General features: G+C 38.3%; 1 protein-coding gene across 1 annotated transcript in view; it reads right to left on the bottom strand.

Moving 5' to 3' along the window:
* LOC135686996 (laminin subunit alpha-1) overlaps window positions 1-20,717 on the bottom strand; it is a 60,447-nt gene that overhangs the window by 16,170 nt on the left and 23,560 nt on the right. Inside the window, exons 23-45 of the mRNA XM_089114311.1 lie at window positions 20,466-20,546; window positions 19,716-19,843; window positions 19,312-19,423; window positions 18,346-18,465; window positions 17,145-17,269; window positions 16,275-16,355; window positions 15,408-15,601; window positions 15,010-15,116; window positions 13,864-14,041; window positions 12,740-12,883; window positions 11,792-11,943; window positions 10,685-10,789; window positions 10,445-10,556; window positions 8,899-9,248; window positions 8,181-8,297; window positions 6,833-6,999; window positions 5,823-5,961; window positions 4,597-4,702; window positions 3,879-4,205; window positions 3,168-3,334; window positions 2,373-2,534; window positions 1,284-1,417; window positions 455-602 (exon numbers count right to left, since the gene is read on the bottom strand). Of these exons, the coding sequence (XP_088970437.1) occupies window positions 455-602; window positions 1,284-1,417; window positions 2,373-2,534; window positions 3,168-3,334; window positions 3,879-4,205; window positions 4,597-4,702; window positions 5,823-5,961; window positions 6,833-6,999; window positions 8,181-8,297; window positions 8,899-9,248; window positions 10,445-10,556; window positions 10,685-10,789; window positions 11,792-11,943; window positions 12,740-12,883; window positions 13,864-14,041; window positions 15,010-15,116; window positions 15,408-15,601; window positions 16,275-16,355; window positions 17,145-17,269; window positions 18,346-18,465; window positions 19,312-19,423; window positions 19,716-19,843; window positions 20,466-20,546 (3,456 nt within the window). The remainder of the gene's footprint in view (window positions 1-454; window positions 603-1,283; window positions 1,418-2,372; window positions 2,535-3,167; window positions 3,335-3,878; window positions 4,206-4,596; window positions 4,703-5,822; window positions 5,962-6,832; window positions 7,000-8,180; window positions 8,298-8,898; window positions 9,249-10,444; window positions 10,557-10,684; window positions 10,790-11,791; window positions 11,944-12,739; window positions 12,884-13,863; window positions 14,042-15,009; window positions 15,117-15,407; window positions 15,602-16,274; window positions 16,356-17,144; window positions 17,270-18,345; window positions 18,466-19,311; window positions 19,424-19,715; window positions 19,844-20,465; window positions 20,547-20,717) is intronic.

Here is a 20,717-nt window from a genome sequence, read left to right as displayed (position 1 = left end):
TTGTCTCACGCAAGGGAAAACCATCGGTATTTCTTTTCTAATATGTTCATCTACTTCTAGATTTTGCTAAACTTTACTTGACCAGGGCGGCAGCTAAAGGAAATTATTGGAGGGAGGGGGCCGAAAATGTGAGTCTAGGAGCAAAATTTCCAGAAAGATTTCTTGCAGGCCACCACCTGAGGATACTGTTAAAATGCTTCATTTTCGATCTATATAAAATTGCAATATGCATTTATAGCAATATCTTACAAAATGCACACGATATTTCCGAAATAAACACTACAATGTTTGTAATTCCCCCTGTATCTTTGAATAAAAATTTCTTACAAAATGGAATTTAAAGCACGAGATACTCAAATACATCTCATAGGCCTATTTGAACGCTTCACTATTATCACTACATAGTTTTTTGATATTACCAATAAAAATGTTCTCAACATTGCAAAAGCCTTACCATGTCTGCTGGTGGCAGCGCTCCTAGATATATCATAGAATCTGTAGAATATGTCATGGTTGTGGAGTCACTTCCAGTGTACGAGCTGTACGTTCGCGAGTAATTGCCGCTTAGTACACTCACTGTTAAACGGCTGAAGTCTCCTTGTCTAGATACAAACAAAATGAACAATTTAGACTCGCGAACATCTCATGAGCGCTACTAAGATGCGTCGTGGCCCGGGCCGGATCAAGCCCAAAATGGGCCTAATGCTGCAGCGCCAATAAGGCCTATATTACAGAACATGAACAAAATTTATCTAGCTTTTTTGACATAGAATAATAACGCTGACGACGTAATATCGTAACGCCAAGCTATGCAACTTCTGTATAGCCCTAGAGAGGTATATTTTGTTACACATTATTGAGGAGGGGGGGGGGGGTTAATAGAGAGAGGGCTCATTTTAACATCTAATTATTTCCGAAGGAAAAATTTGAATATGCTGTAAAAGGGCTTGGAAATTTTCATAAACAAAACAAAACATGCGCCATTGACGTCAGAAGTTGTTGTTAATCTGGCTGCCAAAGTGAGTGTGGATTAAGCGAAAGCAGAGTTGACAAAACGAAAATAATGGCGTTCATCTTAACATGAAAATTGAAGCGTTGAATTAGAGTAAGAAACTGTCCTGCTTTCTAACTTTGGCTCATCGCTTTAATTTTTTTTAAAATTAAGTTGGATTAACGGGTTAAGACTCTTTGACTGAAGGACCTGTACAATTTTTATTCATTCATGAAGTTGGTTGGGTCTTATGTAAAAGACATTAAAAATGAGCGACTGAATAGAAACAAACCGAGTTGCTAGGACTCTTCTCCAAAGGCCATCTGAAACACCAACCTCCCAGTTTGTCAACCGTCGCAATAATCCGTTAATAGAGTACTCGAACACGACCTTGGTATCAACAATCTTCAATGACATCCTATCCATCTACGAAAACGAGATTTAAAAGATATAGGCTAATCAAATCACCAGATTTATTTGGCAAAAGAAATTTATATTTAATTTGTTTAATTAAAAATAAACTGAAATAATACTTGATAAAAAATTGTAGGTGTTTTTTCAAATGGGTTCTTCTACAACAAAGCAAAATGGAGCATGCCCACAACGTATGAAAACACTTTTCGATGGGGCTTGAGCTCACCACCTTCCAAAAAGAATTGAACACTATCATTTGAACATTTTAAGTTTTCGTCAGTGGCGTACCCGGACCCGGGTCCGGAACCCCCCCCCCCCCCCACTTTTCTAAAATATGGTCCTCGAGATTTGTCTAAAAACGATGTAAAACTCATTGGGGGGGGGGGGGGGGGTAGTATACTGTATGCTTGTGTCAATAACAATTGTAAAATGCTTTGCTATTTACCGTAGCTAACATGAATCAAAAAATGGGGGAAAATTTTGCAAAAAGGGCGTTTCCCAGCATTTGCGGGTGTTTGGAGGGCATGGTCACAAAAAATTTATGGGGACTACGCCCCAGAACCCCCCACTGCTGCAGCCCTGGATACGCCACTGGTTTTCGTTCGGTGACGGACACTAACTAACTCACCCTAACCCAACCGAACAACTCTGCAATACCCTACCCTTTCCTTTCCTTCCTTTCCTTCCTTTCCTTCCTTTCTCTTCTCTATCTTACCTTACCTTACCTTACCCTACCCTACCCGACCCGATCCGATCCGACCCTACCCTACCCTACCCTACCCTACCCTACCCTACCCTACCCTACCCTACCCTACCCTACCCTACCCTACCCTACCCTACCCTACCCTACCCTACCCTACCCTACCCTACCCTACCAATAGCACAATAGCACTTTAGTGCAATTTGGCTCAAAATAAACGCGAGTAAAAAATATAAAAACCAAGTTTTATTTCTTGTAAGACGTTACCGTTGACAAGGCTGATGTGTTACCAAGATGCAGAAGAAGGGCATTTCTCTGTGTCGTTCTGAAATCCATTTGCACCTCACTGTATACGCTGCGAGATAAGGCATTTGACGGTGGCTTGTAAACCACAGAATTGCTCCCATTAAGCTTGATGGCAGCTTGAGCCTGAAATATTTAGATTAGGGAATCAATTTTTGAATGGCAGAATAACAAGACATTTGTACAGACATGACATGACATGACATGACATGACATGACATGACATGACATGACATGACATGACATGACATGACATGACATGACACGACATGACATGACATGACATGACATGACATGACATGACATGACATGATATGATATGACATGACATGACATGACATGACATGACATGACATGACATAGCATGTTATAGAATTCAACCGAATTAACCAAGAAAAATTGAAGATGAAGAAGTGGATACAGGATGTTATAAAGATATATCCTAATTTTCAAAAAATATGTTTAGAAAATATAACGCCAATACTATGCAAAAGTTGGGAACATCAGGGGAATATGAAATCATTCCCCCACTTCTCGATTGCATAAATATTGACTTTAATTGAAAAAATTGACAAATGGCGTTATGCTATTTTGACAAACTAAACCGACCAGCATTTTTGCGAGTAATTGCCTCCGGACCCACTGCAACCCCTTTCCCTCAATTCAAAACATCTTCCCACAGTCTGGCTTGATGGACCATTAGGTTTTCACTGCCAATGAGTCTACGATGCACATTAAAACATGGCGAAGATATCTTACCCGAGCAAGTCTCTGCTTTAAAGCATCTAACTTCGACTGTATGCTTGAAAGTCGACTCTCAAGATTTGGTCTCGTTGAATTGAATTGCTGCATCAGACGCGTGATGTTGTTGACGTCATTAATTGGGGCATTCACTGGACTGTTCAGCTTCCTTGTTATGTTAGCAACTACAAAGAGAGAAACGAGGAAGGTCTTACTAGAATGATAGTCGGCATTTTGAAATTTTTTTGAATATTTATTGCTACTTATCAATCGCCGAGTTTCTTCTAAAATTCGATTCTGTTGAGAATCATAAAGAGAAATAACATTTCAATGTGATTTTTGCCCTGAGCCGGTACAGTGTTGACGGTTAAAGGTTGTAGGTTAGAGCATGGTTAGAGGCAATCGGAAGATACTAAAGTGGCTAGTTTGATACTAAGCCGTCAATCAATCAAAAATAGGCCAATCACTGAGCATGGTGATACCTAGAAGCTTTTTCATTGGCCAACAGTTGATTGACATACGTCTTAAGCCATTTTAGCATCTGTCGATTTCCTTTAAATAGCTGGACACGAGCTGATATGAAAAGAGCCGTTTTCAAACAAATCATATGTCAACGATTGAACAAGTGGTTGATGAAATGTGAAAAAGATGCAAAACTATCTAAGAGTATTTCGTGACTTGATCTTACGTAATGTAAAAAATTTGTAGAGATCGAAAGAAAATTCTTACCAACACTTGATGCAAGTGCCATTTTTTGAGTTACGTTTGCCACAGTGCCATTCAACTCTCTTACAACTGACGTCATAGACGACAGATTTGCTTGAAGACCTGCTGATTCTGCGATCGTAGTTAAGCTAGACTGTGTGATATTGTTTGTCAGCTGATTGGCTTGAGTTATTGATCTTTCTAAGCTATGCGGTCGATTCCCGTATTCAGCGGTAACTGACAATCGGTTGAACAGCGACAAGAACAAATTGAACCGGTAAGAAACCGAGCTGCCGGTGAGTCTTACTGCTTGATATGTAACGTTTGCTTGGCTCAAGTTTCCACGAACGTCTGTTAGAAAGAGTTTTAAATCAATGCCATTAAGTGCTAAATCGTGGGAAAAAATAAAGCTTGATGACGCTACTTTTATGCCCAAATTAATGAAAAGGCAGAGAAAAGATCTACAAAAATTAAAGAGAAAAAACTGAAAATTTTTCATCAAAAATGGATGTATCCCAAGGTATCACAGAGTCATTCTTAATCTTAAAAAGGGGCTCACAAACTCTTAGAAATTAGAAAAATAAATGAAATGAAAATATGATACACAACACTAAGATACAACACAACTTGAAGTTAATGGAAATGCCATATACTTTCAAAAGACAACACACAGTATAAAATTTGTTAAGATTTTCGAATTAAAATTTTTAATAAAACAAAATAAACTATTTTTACTCATTACCTGAAATAGCCTTCTGTTGGGTGAGTGAGACTGTATGCAATGCCTGACTGCGCTGGAGTGATGCTGTTGATCTCTTCGTCAAGTTTTGACTGCCAGGCTGCCTCAACTACAGTAAAGATCGAAGTAGATGTTAAAGTGCCTGTGACATGATTTTCGTACTTTTGGGTTTATATATCTATTCTTATATAAAAAGGCCTGTTATTTTCATTTCTGAGGTTAGTTTTTACGTTTCGTGAGAAATGAAGGAGTTATTGGCGATCTTCTACGCCAAAATTCGCCATCTTGGTTTTCAGAATGAATAGACAGTGACGTCACGGGAGGGACCCGATCGCCTCCTCCTTCGAGTTTTTGTTTCGTAGTCAATGAGGGAAATCTAACAGGTCTAAGATGATCGATATTTCCAGAGAAAGTAGTGGCAGTGAGGATAAGATTTTTGAAGGTAGCGCTATCATTGTTACAATAACGAGTTCCTCCCATGACGTCACAAGGCACTTTAAATAGAACTGCTTTAAAATCATAGACGAAAGGAGCATTTCAAAATAGAGGGGGGCACAAGTATTAAAAAAGGGACACCTCTGTAAGCTGAAAGTAGGTACTTTACCACTATTTCTGAAAGTGGTGGGCACGTGCCCCCTGTTCTCCCCTGTGCCCCCTGGTTCCTACGTCTATGAACAAAACTGCTTCAAATCAGTTTAAAATTGAATTTGATATCAAATGTTGGTAATAAGTAATCATCGTAGGTTGATATCAAGTGTTAGTAATTAAGATCATATAGTATGGTAATTATTCAGACTTTTATTGAATACCAGATGTCAAGTATAATATTCAAGGCTACAAATGACTTGGATTTTGGTGTTTAATGTTTGCACAGTGAGAATGGTGGGAACACGGTGGCAAAGGCTGATATCTGGTAAAGTTTTGTTTGATAAAATATATTTTTGTCTTTGCAAAAAACAGGATTTCATTAGAAGCGTCCGTAAAGTGAGGCAGTAGCGAAACAGAGGCTCATGGAGTAAGTCTAGGATTTCATTTCACGTCGAACCGGCCTAAGATGCCTGCAAACCACTACAAAACTCTCCATTACCCTTGGAAAATCTTCTTTTGTTTTTAAAAAAACGTTTTTGTTGATTCTTACAAAAAAATTTCTTTATAGAAACGCACGCTATATTGAACAAGTTTCCTCCTCAAGGATGTAATAATCAAAATTTTCTTGAATGCCTACTCACATAGTTGAGAACTTCTTGAACGGATCTGTTTGCCTGAGCCGACAATTTCATCGAGTCGTTTATCAACCTTGTTATTTCCTCGTATCTTCTAACGGCGTTGACTGCATTTGCTCCGTGACTTCTTGCTCCAAGGAATGCACTTAAAAATTGAGATCATTTATCAATTACACATCTAGTTAAGTCTAGTCAGTCACCATAACGAAGACCCTGAGAACTTATGTCTTTTTCTCTGACAAAGTATAAGCTTTGTCATTTTGAAGGGGATTGACTCTTGAAATGCCACGAGGGAACACCCCTATTAGCCACTCTCTTCCAACTGCAGAAAAAGGGAACTGCGGAAGAAAAGGAAACGCGGAGAAGTTGTGAGGGAGAAGGAGGTAAAGAATTCCCTCCTCCCTCTCCTATTCTCCACATCTCAAGCTTTCCTCAACCCCTATTTCCCTATACAATACCCTCTGTGGAGGAAAGTACCTACTGGCAGGCTTTAAAACAAGGATCAAGAGCAACCGGACTCTTCAAAAAAGAGGTTAACATTTGTCTGAATTATGGAAGACAAACAAAGTATCAAAAATGAGTTGTGCAATTTTCGTGATGTCCTGTTGCCCCTTTTTGAATATAATAAGAGTCCAGGTCATAGTATATTCAAAAAGGTGCAAATGTTCTGGTGGAAGCATCTTGCATCCTTCATGAAAACATTTCAGGTTATTCTGTATCGGAAAAAACAACCACATTTGCTACAAAAATAATAGAATCCGAGAGTTTAATGATATAACACAAATTGTGATTTTCCTAAAATATCGGCCCCTCTTAAACTTTGGAAATACATAGAGAATAGGCGATTCTTCCAAAATAACATCTCCTAAAATATTGAATATTTAAATATTCATTCTACGTGACTTAAATTCCTATCAAATACGTTTAGCCTCAATACATTGTGCATCCCCTTCTTATATAAAACATACCCAGCGGACTCTGGGCTTAGGAGAAAACATGTGTCAAACAGAACAAACCTCGTAAGATTGTTCGCCTCTCTCGTGAGCATTGTTGAGTGTTCAGTTGCTTGGTTGACGGTCACCCTAGTGGCGCTTAAGTTTCGTTGCAATTCATTGACAAGGCCAGTCAAAGTGCTTAGAGACACAGAAAGACCACTTGCGTTGTTCAATGTTTCAGTGGCGCTCTAAAAAGAAGTTTAGTTTGTCTCAAAATAAGGTTACTTGCTCGTTATTCAGCCTAACATTTAAGATGTAAGGTTGCATTTTGGTCACATTCAACCAGCATAAAAAACGGCTTCAACCATTTTCGACCATTGCAATAATTTTTGCGAAACATACACAAGCCTCCGTAGTTTTAAAGTTGATTCCCCTTCTCCCGTTAAAATGTTTCTTCATGTCAATATTTCCTGGTTATCGGAGGCAATCTAACTAGTATTGGAAGCATCAACACTTATTAAGAAGGAATCAACATTTCATGGGAGGGGAGGGGATCAGGAGGGAAGAATATAGCAACAGTGTTGTAACTTGCAGAGGAAGCTAAATCGTAGAGTTATCAACTTTAGAATGAGAATAATGTGGTGTTTCAACTACTTATGGCATGGACTCTATGTATTTTAAGCACGATGAGTACTTCATTTCCAAAGGACGAAATTTTTAAAAACGAATTTAGTTAAATTGCTTTAAGGTGGTTCTAATTGCTATTAATTCAAGCAGTATTCACTATAAAACGAAAAAGGAGTCCAGAAAACATGACGGCTCCACGGCTGTGAGCCGGAGGAAGGTTATACAACGATGCAGTAGTTTAGAGGAAGGCCAGTGCATAACGTAACAAGAGAATATAAAGTGAGAGGAATTCTCTTGTGCATGAAGTCTTTCCTTACAAAGCATAAAAACTAAACCATAGGTGATTTTGCTTAGAGGCTCTGGCACAACTGGCATGCTTTGCCACTGTATTATCAAAAACCGGCCTAAAATCTTACAGCATGAGAATACAGAACACATTCAAATTTTCAAGGCAGCTGCCGCTAAGCATGTCGGTTGCGCAAGAGCCTTTAAAGTCACTCTGTCCTGACACATTTTGCTGACTGTTTAAATTTCCCATTGGTTGCACTGAACAATAGACATATTGTTGTGTATCCAATCGGCTAATTCTTGACGCGCTGCAAAACCTATTTAACGCTGAACGGTTAACGGACCGGATATAGTGCCTTTAAATTCCATTTCCAAGAAAGTTGTATTGAAAAAAAGGGAAAATTCTGAGGAAGGTAAATAGGGCTTAATTTCATCCGGAGGAAGGTTGAAACTTTATCTGAACTCCGAATGGATAAAATTGTGACGTCATACTAATATTCAAAAGCCGAAATACCTGAAGAACATCCCGAGCTTGAGATAAAACCCCACTGATTCTTGACGTGTAATTCTGTATTGCTTCAAAGTCTATACTGATGTTTCCTTTAGTTGCGTTAGTTGATCGAATTGTATTCTGGAAATAAATTTAGCAAATAAGGCATTGAAATATTGAGAGTTGAACAAAGATCGGCATCTTCAACTTTAGAATATCGACATTATGGCTTTAGTTTTTCGTCTGACACTCTTCATGGTTTAAAACGTCAGAACATATATCGAAAACTCTACGCTAAGAAATATATATACCCAGTTGTGGATCGAAATAGGCCAATCAGAAACGCGAGCACATGACTTTTAAGGTTGACCAATCAGTGTCGCTTGCCTATTAGAATGTTACCAGTGGAGTCCTAAGGTGAAAACGAACTCCTTTTGTCTACACAGTAGCGGTTTTTTCGTGCTTATGTAGATAGATTCCAAAACTGCTAGGTGGAACGACGATCGGGCTTTACCAATAATCCGAAACATGTCGCAATTGACGTTTTAAACTCTGAAGAGTGTCAGACGAAAAGCTTTAGTTTACCAAATGTTTGCTTTTTTCAAAGCCATTTACAAGTTTTGTAACATTATGGCTCTCCAATTAAATTGGTCATGGTCAGAGCTCCTTTTCGTGATTTCTATACATCTTATTAAGTTCAGTGTTAGTTTAAGGTATTAAAAAAATGCAAACTCAAGCATACTTGAACTGATGATATAATCTGACTCAAATGCTGAAGCCGTATCTCCTGCGCAGCAACCTGGTTCTGCAGGTCTGTTAGATTGCGACTTTGATTAGCTTGTCTTGAGACCAGAACGGATACATTGGAATTCACAGCCAGGACCAGCAGTTCTTGCAAACTTGCGTTGCTGTGCGATGTCTGCATCCGTGTAAGGAGAGCTTGCGCCTGCGAAGCGTTTCTCTGCGCTAAAAGCAACTCGTTCTGATGCGTGAAGTTGAAACTGAGGCCCTGGACATTGGAAAGTAAGACTTCTGCATTTGCTTGTATCTGCTGTAGTCCAGAAACAATCGTTCGAACTGATGAATTAACAGCTACAATGTTAAACGAAAACCATACTGTAAAACACATTGAGCTGATGAATTGAATTACAAATTGAGGAATTGAATTTAAGAGACTGAATCTTTAAGAGATGATAAGGGCGATGTCTGCTAAATTCATCACATTTGCAAATTTTCAAAATATATTGATACATGGTTGAACTTCCATTAACAGACACCTGTGTATAAACGACATCTCTAAAAGGAGTACACCTCAGAAAAAAACGGACAGATGTCCTTGTCCAGAAGGCCAAAAAGCTTTAAAAGGAAGCTCCATTCTACGGATACATCTTATTGTGTCTTGGGCTTAAGCAAGGTGAGAAAGACCACAAAGAGCGAGAGTATTACATTTCTTTGAGTTTATCATTCTGACCGATCACACACCTATCCATTCCAACTCTGTCATTACATCTACGTAGGTATAAATGTGGACTGGTGACGAGCCCCCTGGGGAGTTGTACTATGACCTAGGTCAACAGATAAACATGTGATCAATGACATGGTAGCATTGAACACGTGACCAAAGCGTTGTTGACACTAGTTCACAACACATCTAAAGCTACAACCTCATGGGTACAAAATGAATCCAATATTATGGAGGCTCCACTGAAGGTATGGATAGATTGGTCAACGAGTACCCACCAGCGATGCAATGTACAGATATTGGTTAAACAAGTCCCTGGGAATGCCGAAATCGTTTGGGCGGTCACGCAAAAAAAGATTAAAGGTGGCGGGCTTTATAAAATACCAATACAAAACTACTGTTCATTCGCATCTTTTCAATTTAGTACAGTTATGTTTAATAGAATTCGATAAAATCTGAAAATTTTATTTTATATTCAAGACGTAAACCAAAGAACTTTGAGGAGACTGGACTGGCGGGCGAATACAGAAGAGAAGGATTGCAAAATAACTTTTTTTTCGTCTTAATAATTCATTCAAAAGGACAATGTTTCAAATATTCCATTTTTACGTCATCCTTGCAACGATGCTGTGATGCCATATGGAGAAGATGCAAAGATTTTGAAGCATAAGCTTCTCAGTGTCCTAAAAACTACTTTCGGAAGCTTGGTAGTGACAATTACCAACAAAGACGTCTAAAAATTGAATATAAAACGAAAGAAATAAAAACAATTACATTATCATTACATTAAGAGTAAGCAAAAATTGTTATGCAGCAATGTACTTACAAAAAACATAGGTCGCTGCTTGCTCGCTGCTGTTTCTGATTTGCTGGTATCTTCTTAGCTCTGCAGACGATTCACTTGTAAGGTTGGCGCCCGATGTTGCTAACTGATTAGCCTAAAAAAAGAGTCATACAAGAACCATAGTAGATTACGCTGAGTTAATTCCAATCAACAAATTACGGACGATTATAATCGAAACATTACAAAACGAAGCAACCATCGATGAAGAAAAAATATACTCACTCTAGTTACAAGGTTGTTTACAGATCTTGAGAGAGAATCAGATTTGATTCTGTTAATTCCAGCTTGGAGTACAGTCATTCGGTTGTCAAATTGTGCTTTGGAAACCTGTACAAATAAAGCAAGAGTTAATTCCTGCAAAGCTTTTGTTTATCACGTCTTGAGTCTGCAATGCCCAACTTGTATTTAACACGATTTATATAGCAATCGAGACACGTCGTATTTTGCTGCTTGAAAATTATTAAAAAACTGTAGAATATTCGTGGAAAATCCCTAGCTTTTTTCAAAACTCTAGTCCGGGGACCAGTGCCAAGGGAATTTCTGCAACAGAAGATTCTTAGAAGAACTACGATTGGGATGCGACACAGACCTGGGTGAGGTTGGGTGTAGATGCAGTTGGAGAGGGATGGAATGGAAAAAGTAAAACGGAGGGATCACTTGTTCTTATAAAGGGTCTTTGCAATTTCATTAGCCTTTCAAAGGGCCTAGTTATAAAGGAGTTTCAAGGGATTATCACGAGAATCAGCGCCAAGGTGACATAAAAATAGGCTCCTTGTTACGAGTACAGAAAAAAATATTACAAACTCGGTAGTATGGAACTTGGTATAGGGGTACTCCAGTTAAGACTAGTAGCCTCAGGTTGGAAAGTGGGGGGGGAGCAGGGGAAAGGTTAACACCTATAACAAAAGATTTTATGGAAAGTCTTACTGTTCTGCAAAAAAGTGGGGGGGGGGCGAGTCCCTTTAGCGGTGTACCCATATATTTTTAGATCAGGGATGCTCAGGTTACTTTTTTGGATATCAATTTGAAGTGGATTTCAAAAAGTTATTCCTTTGGTTTCAATCATTTGTGCAACTCCCTTTTTAGGTTTATAAACTTTTGAATTAATTATTTGGGTCTCGGATATGAGAAAAGTTTAAAAAATGGGGAAAAATCAAAATTTCTTGCACATGGCAAGAAAAATTACTTTTTTGGGGTCAATTTTTATGCTAGAAATAATTTTTTGGTTGATGGTTTGTACTACAGCCTACCCTCTATCCTAAATACATTTCAGTGCCGCCAAATCCTGCAAAGTATTACGCTCTGGAAGATAAATAAAAGATTGAGTACCTGGGTCGCATTAAGTCTTTGCTCTGCAGCCAGAAGTGCCGGAGTCAAAGTGGACAGCAGTTGCACTGTTCTCAAATTGACATTTGTATTTAGCACATTAGCAATTTGCACATCGATCTTTCTCTGAAGCAACATAGAGCACTGGGGACATGCTGAAAAGAAAAATACAAGCTTGGCTAGAGGTTGTTTAATGTGATCAGCATTATCAGATAGGCATCAGAAGAAGTCTGTAATGTGAAGAACAGGTATCTTGGTCGCAAACTTGTAAACAATTTCCGGAAATGTTTTAAAGCCTAACTGAAATGCAGAACTAGAAATGACACGTTGGATCTTAATTTTCATATTTTCGAACGACCATAAATCATTTTAAGGAGTGATACACAGTTTTCAACGTTTTCATGGGCGTATAAACGATTTTTTGAGAGGAGGTGTCCGACGACGAAAAACGCTGTTGAGAGCCTAAAAAGGATGACAATTTTTAGATGGGTCGTTGTAAACCACATATCGTTGTTATGTTGCTACCTAAACTTGATAAATTTTGACATATAGGCCTAAATCTTTTATGATTTGATATATAAACAGGATGAATTTAATTTGAATCTAATCAGAGCTACAGAAGGCACCATGATGTAGCTTGCATGCAAAAAAAATACGAGGGGACTGGGCCCTTATGACGTCATAGCGATCCACAGCAAATACACTGAGGCCCCGTTTGCACAGTCACATGTTGCTACCTAAACTTGCTATAGTTCTAGACAGGCAAAGGACACGTTTGTGCACAGACGGCCAGCAAATTAATCTGTTCATAAGTATGTAAATCGTGGGAGACAAATCAACATTGTCAATCAAAAAAGGATTCGTTACTTTATAAACACAGTTTTTCAAAGACATAGCCGATAAAGATTGATCATTGTAAAGAAGTGTTGTTCGCAGAAACTGCTTTCTTACCACTGCACCCCGTACTAGTGAAGTTTGTGTGCTGTTTCTGGCAAGTTGCGCACTGCCGCCCACCAACACCATTTCTGCAGAAGCATTGACCAATAGACGTGGAGCAAGATTCATTTCTGCTTCCTGTTGTATTGCAGTTGCAGGCTTTAAAGAAAAAAACCAGTCATTAATCCATATATTTTGATATATGCACTCATTTTTTACAAGAAAATTGTTTAAAAGAATATTCAGGCTCAGAATCATCAAGTTTTTAGGAATATCGTAAGAATATTTGCTCAGCCTCAGCCTCCGTCTCAGCCTAAGTCTCTTTTGCGATGTTCATGACAGGGAATCGCAGAGCTGACATAACTCGTTTTTTAAAAAGCTTGGTTTATATTCAAGAGCGGGCGATGGTCCTTAAGATCATATTACATTTGAAAAAAATTAAGAATACCTTAAGAATATATCAAGGCTCAAAAGGAAAATTTCTTTAGAACATCGAGGCTTGAAAAATTCATTATAGTCTTATTAAAAAGAGTGTTTATATATATATAACATCGTTGTATGTGGATGAAAATGATAAATTTTGGCACAAAAATCCTTTATATGATTTGGTATGTAAAACGGATGTATTTTATTTGAAACTAATCAGAACTGCAGGAGGGCTCCATGATGCAGCTTGCATACAAAAACTTATGAGGGGACAGGGTCCTTATGACGTCATTGCAGTCCACAGCAAATACATTTAGACCCTCTTTACACAGCTACAGGTCACCGCTACAGATCAAAAGTGATACGGATTGGCCTCCGTTTACACCAATCCTTGCTATTTGTATATAAACTCACACGGGTAGCCGTATACATTATGACCCTTTAGCAAAAGTGAAACGGTTGCCCCGGATTACACTGGGCTTGCACATGGCCTATCACGAGTGGGTTTATTATATTTATCGCGAATGAAAATAAATGAGTTAGATCAAATTTTTTCTACTTGTAGCTTGATTATCCATCTGTTTTAATTATACTTCACTTTCTGTAGTGATGTTGATGAAAATTCTAGTCGCGTAGTTGCATTAAATCCATCTTGATATGTAACATCATGCTCACCGAAACAAATCCGGAGATTTTTAAGATGGGTTACATACCTTCACATTGCTGCAACGGCAATCCGAAATTTCCCAGCATGCACTGGTCACATTTTGATCCAACTGTTTGGTTCTTGCATTCACAAATTCCTGAGTCGTTGCACTGTAGGTTTACCGACCCAAAGGCATTGCAACCGCATTGCCTGCATCCACTACTGTCGAATCCATAACTGTTATTCTGAGAAGACAATGCAGGTTCAATTTAATTCAATTCAATCAATTTCAATACAATTCATTTCAATTCAATTGGGTATAGTTTAGAAATACTTTAAATATAAATGTGTAATATTTTGGCAGACAAAGTAATATTTTGAGCAATATCAGCAGTAATAGAGGACAAGGAGCTTAACTGTCCCAGAAAAACAAGGCAAATCTGCTGCAATAGATTTCGTAAAAGTGAAACCAGAGTCCAGAAAAGTTGTTAACCTTTCTCCAGACAAAAACATCCCAGAAGGCAAATCTTCCTCACAAAACAATAGAAATTTGGCGTGGCTTGGGTGTGTCATAGGAGCTTCTATTGTTTTTCTTGGACCTTCCTCCGGTAAGTGGCCGTGCAACCATAATGCTTTTCTGACTCTCAGTAAAACCATACAAAAGTATAACTTTTGAAAGCCTGATAATTGCGTTGGGCGTGGAAATCGGAGTAGCAGCTCAGAACTGTTCTGCTCTGTACACCAAGAGCGTATCTTACGAATGCTTTAGGCTACTTTTGACCAAATAACATAAAAGGTCATCAAGGCATACAACTGAAGTGCAAAAAAGTCACAAATTGCCTAAGAGGTGCCAAGTGCTGGTCGGCTACTAGTTGAGGCCTAATTCATAATTAGAACTAAAACGAAATTATAATGATTCGATGGGGAAAAGACCTGACTTTATGTGGTTCTAGCTCAGTCAACTTGAAACATATTAAATTGATTTTGATAAAGGTAATTTATAATGGTCTTTCAGCTTATGTTTCCAAATTAAAAAATTATATGAATAAATCATTATGACGTCATCACTATATTTTTCTTTAAAATAAAAACTGCACAATTTAATACTTAGCAATTATAAATATCCAAGCTACAAAATATTGGCTATCGCGAGTTCATAGCTTTTATTGTTATTGAAGATTTTTTAACTAGAATGATGTTTTTTAGGTTTTACCTGACAAGCAGTGCATTTGTCCCCGATGACATTGGCTTTGCACGGACATTGGCCGTTTGTATTGTTGCAAACACTTGAATTCGATCCAGTTATGTTGCAGCTACATGCTACAGAAAACGACATATAGATAACTTCAGAATACTTTTCATGTTTACACCTTGCCAAAATTTATTGACATCAAGAATCTTTGATTGCATTGCCAATGGAACAAAGACTGACGAAAAGGAAATTCAATATTTCTTTCTATTCCAAAAAGTACATATCCAAACGAAGACAAAAATAGGATTCACTTGTAATGGATTCAAATGCAAAACATATATTTAAAGTAATCCTATAAATAAATAAAGTCAAAGAGAAAAATGATTTTGTTTGAGGTTCTCAAAAGATAGTAGACTTACCTTGACACGTGCGAAGAACAGCGTTGCCATACCAACCATCACTGCATCTCTCACAATGATTCCCGGATGTATTGAATTGGCAATTCAGACAAACACCCGTAGTTGTATTGCAAATATCGGAATTATTAGTACATTGGCAAGTTCGACAGGTACCTCCAGGAACCGAGGGTTGGCCATAATAACCATTTGAACAGCTAAAAAAATTATAAAAAAATCGTTAAAGCTTAACCTAGCCTCTTTCTCTACTAAGCATTCTCTTTATAGTGCCCAATCTCTTTTCTATCAAGTCCCCTTTCTATCAAAACCCTCTCTAAAAAGCCCTACCCCGATAACATCCCCTGTCAATTGAGTCCCTTTCGATCGAATCCCCTTTCTATAAGGTCCTTCTTTAGAAACCCCTATATTTATTACGTCTCCTCTCTATTACGTGATCTCTTAATTCAGCCCCCTCTTGGCGAGCCACCACTTATCTGGCCATTTTCTTTTTAATCCCCTCTCTATAAGCCCCCTCCCTTCTAAACCTTCTCTATGTCTCGCACGATAAAGATGGTCACAACAAATGTTAGCAGATTTTGTTAAATTTGTGTGTAATATTCCTAATGCTAGATGACAGGCCATTGAGTTCAAAGAAATGTTTCCATCAAAAATCAGCTCCCTTTTCATTAAGCCCCCTTTCTCTTAAGCCTCCTTTCTTTTATAACCTCTTCTAGAACCTTCAGAATTAGCTGAGCCACATAAGGTGTTTTTGTAAAAGGAGCCCGAAATAAATGTTTTTCTATAGAGACGTAAAAGCCCTGGAAATCTTTGAATCTGATCAAAGGCCCAATGATGTCATACGAATGTTATAATGCTTTCAATGAATCCTACCTTTGACATGTTTTCCCCGTGTATCCTTGCGAGCAGTTTAAGCACTGAACAGTTCCATTGACATCAAGATTACAAAGTTGGCTGTAAGAAAAACAAACATTTTGAGTAGAACAAAGACAAAGAAATTGTAGCATCTACAACTTTGTGCCACGATTTGAAAATGTGACATGAAAGCTCATTAGTAGAGCAATGACGTGTAGAGTTGCTGGTCGCTGGTTCGAGTCTTGTCCTGGTCATATCACTCGCACGCACTTTCTCTCACTTCACTCGCTCGCATTTTTTCTCAATATATTATTGAACAAACTTTCTTTTTAAAATAATACTATAAATTTTGAGCAGCTTCGATATTCTTAAGATAATTCGTTTAGAGCCTGAATATATTTTAAAGTATATCTTTTGAAATCTGATATAGGCTCAAGGGAACATTGCCCGTCCTCGAATAGAAACCATGCTTTTTGAATAGATTAGATTTTGTCTAAAATATGAGATATCTGCTGTGAACATGGCAAAACAGGCAATTGCAGAAAAATGTTACAAAAATATGAGCTGAGGCTGAGCAATATTCTTACAATATTCTCAATTCTGCGCCTCAATATTCTTATAAAAAACTTCTTGTAAAAAAAGAATGTAATAACAATAATTTATGCAAATCAACAGTTATGAAAATTAATTACTCGCATGTACTTAGTACTATTCAGTTCATAAAGGAATAACAAACTACTCTATAAAGTCTAGATAACAATATATTTGACACAATTCGCATATGGAGTTTGGCTTTTTTTAGCAGTTTATTTTGACAAAACTTGTGAGCTTGCGAAAATAACAGACAATCGATGTAAAATTTAATGTATTGTAATTGATCACACATACGTTGTTGTTTTAGGTGCATCGCAGGGGCATCTTCGGCAGTCTGAACTCGTGCCATTTGTTGCATTGCCATAGAAACCGGGTAAGCAAAGCTGACAGAAATCCCCAGTTGTGTTGTGTAGACAGTTCTGCAATGGAGGTTAACTTTTTAGAAAAAAAGAGGCCATACAAAACACCTTGAATACTAGCTACTAGTATGTTGCATTTCAGACTTTTCCAAAGTCTATTTTGTTAAGCCCCCAATGCATTCGTACTGCTGCGAGGGAAAATCTAAACTGCCAAGGAGCCTTCGCAGTCTAGAGTTGCCCTCGCAGTAGTACGAATGCCTCGAGGAAAACAAAAATGATTTTGGGAAAGTCTAGTTACATTTTATCTGATGAAGTCAAGAGTTCGTATGTCGGGGTAAAATTTTAGTAAACTTAAGTTTGGGGCTGGGGGGGGGGCTTTAGCCATCATAATAGTTTACTAATTCGTATAGAGCCCCTCCCTCCTCCAAAATTTGCTCCGGTGTCCCTGAGCTTTGTTTCAAACTAAATCTACATTGGATTGCTTCTGCCGTTCTGTGTCGTTCCTGCCAACATTCCTTGGCTATAGCTAATTTTTTATGATTTCATCGGCTGTTATGTTTGATTGAAAAGCAATAGGTGGACTGGAAAGTTTCTTTAAAAAGGTGCAGCACAGTTCGAATGCAGAGACTTTGGGGACCAAGATAATGTTAAAGGCAAAAAATTTTGAGCAACGTCGATGTACTCGCGCGCGTCTAAAATTGGGATGTCATTTGAAATATCGTAACACGAGTTATCATCAAGGATATATTTGCCAAGGAAAGGTATGTCTTTTGCCTCTTTTAAAAAACAAGACAATAATTATACACATCTAATGTTGTTTCGCAGAAAAATTGTCTCCTACCTATACTTTCAACTTTCACTAGAATCTTTTAAGACAAAATAACAAACAACCTGGCTTCAATGGCACTTGCGCAACCGGCATGCTTTGCGAATATTTTTCAAAGCTGGCCTAATATCCTACTGCATGAAAATACCAAAAACCATCCATTTCTCTTTGCACAAGAAACAGCTATCGCAAAGCATGCCGGTTGCGCAAGATCCTTTAAGAACAATCCAGCTTGAGCCTCGTATTACAGAATTTGATATAAAAAGGGTGGAGCAATTTGTATTGAAGGAAGATGTTCCGTTTTGCTTACCAGACATCTGCCCGTGTCCGGATCACACTGTGTTGAATGGCCGTTGCATTCACATGGCCTGCATGTTCCGAGATACGCATGTGAAGCGACACCGGATCGCTTATAACCCGGTGCACAGCGCTGAAAGAAATTAAAAATGTTTATTTTAACCATAAAACTTTTGCATAGACAATTGGGTTTAAACTTTATTGACATATCATCGTCATTCATAACAAAAATCCTGTTATGTGAAGACTGTGATATGACGAGAACTTTTACGAATTTCTCGGTAATATTACTTGGCTTAGTGGACCTTTTTATATTTGGCGGAAAGTATCACAAATTCAAGATGAACAACATTACTCTGCGCTGGCCTGTTTAAGATTTCTTATCTTTATGTCGCATAGGCAGAAATATTCCTATATCAACAAGTTACCAACTGATCACGTTAATTTGAGGTTCAAAGTTATATCTGGAACCCGCTTTGTTCTTCCCAAAAATTCTGCTCAATTACCGTAAATCCTCGAATTAGCCCCTTAATTATTTTTGATATTTTTGGATGGGGGCTTATTCGAGGGGGGGGGGCTTATTCGAGGGGAAGCTTATAGAATCATTGTTGACATTAAGAAGACATTATTAAAATACCTCGTTTATTTTAGTAGAAATTTCTTTATGAGCATTTAATTAATTACTACCAAAAGTATGAATGTGTTGTGGTAATTCAATAAAACGCCATAGGCGACCTCAGATGGCAAAAATCATCAAATTGAGGGGTCTAATTTGAGAATGTACGGTAGCAGTGGGGGCTTATTCGAGGGGGGCCAATTCGAGGATTTACGGTATACTATTTGTCCTAGACAAAAGACTTGGTCAGTACATTAGGGCCTAACTAATAAATGTCAAGCACGAGCGACAAAATGCAGATGTCATGCTCTTCACGGATGTATGTGCATCACACAAAAACCACACAATACAACGCATACACACCTCACAAGATGAGCCCGAATATCCAGTTCCGCACTGACACTGTTCTACTTGTAATGCTCTCCCAAGTGACGTTATAATGGATCGAGTTGTCGATATTGATAGGCCACCAATTCTGTAAAACAGTGATTGACAAATTGAATAAAGCATTTTGGCAAATAAGATCTAGTCTTATTATCATTTTGATGGACTCATTCATTCAGCTAAGGGCAATGAACTGCCCGCATGGATGGGCTTTGGGAGGGGGGGGGGGCGATCGTCCGTCCAACAATATTTCTTAATGGAAGTCCTCCAGGGCCTCAGGGTATTGGGGTATCGTCTGCCCATAATTGCGAACCCTTTGGGCTTTTAGGAAGTAACTGCAGTGCCTGCCTAATACATACAAAACTCAATACACTTAAACTCACCTTGAAGTGTAAGAATTGCTGCTATCTGCATACGATGAAGCACTGATCAACAATACAGTTGGCTTAGCAAGGAGGCGAACAAATGCAGATCGGGTGAGAGTTGATCCGTTTGAATATCGCCAGGAGTCCTATAATTGGGAAATAATGCAGAATTAGGAAAGAATAATGGTAAAGAAAGGAGAAACTCTAGATAACGGACAACAGTGAGAATAGGGGTGTCCGTCTCAAAGTTGTGTAAGTTTTAAAGTTATGTCCGCTGTGGGAGGTTTCTGTTGTAATAAGGTATCTGCTGTAGGGAGATATCCGTTCTAGGGGGTGCCCCTTGAAGGGGGGGTGTCCTTTGTAGGGAATGTCTGTTGTAGGGGGGTGTCCTTTGTAGGGAATGTCCGTTGTAGGGGGGTGTCTGTAGTAGGGAGGTGTCTGTTGTGAGGTGTGTGTTGGAAACATACATCAGTTGTTGGGAGGTGATTTTCTAATGGTAAAAAGCTAGCCCCTTTAAGACATCTTCTGAAATTGGACTATTAGAAAAAAACTTCATTCCGCTTCGCACACAGAATGTTCCTACTTGCCCGTTTACATCTGCACTTGAAACTAAAACTGCAGAAGTGAAATTAGTAAGAGACAGGCCTACTGCTGGGAACCCGCAATAACATCAAACAACTTTTAATACCTAGAAGATGTTTGAAACTATTCCATATATTCATTAGCAAACAGATGTATGAAATAGCGATGAGGTCGGTAAGCGCTTACCTCATGCATTCTGACTCTTCTTACATTGATGAGGCTTGGTGAAGTATCAGAAATATTTTGATAGATGGCCACAACACCTCTCTAAGTAAAAAAGAAATAACGTTAGCAAAATGGGGTGGAAATACAACGAAACCTAGTAGTTCTCCGTTGACAATCGTGTCTTTTATAACAGATAGTTAAAGAGCATTAGGGTTTAGCTTCAAGCATTCTTTGACGACTTACAACATAAATTGTTATGCATATAATGAGCTG

The sequence above is a fragment of the Rhopilema esculentum genome, chromosome 20 (assembly GCF_057945365.1).
Source record: "Rhopilema esculentum isolate cy_ngs chromosome 20, ASM5794536v1, whole genome shotgun sequence".
Lineage (NCBI taxonomy): Eukaryota > Metazoa > Cnidaria > Scyphozoa > Rhizostomeae > Rhizostomatidae > Rhopilema > Rhopilema esculentum.
Note: the sequence above shows the minus strand (reverse complement) of the source record. Positions and strands in the feature narration are given on the sequence as shown.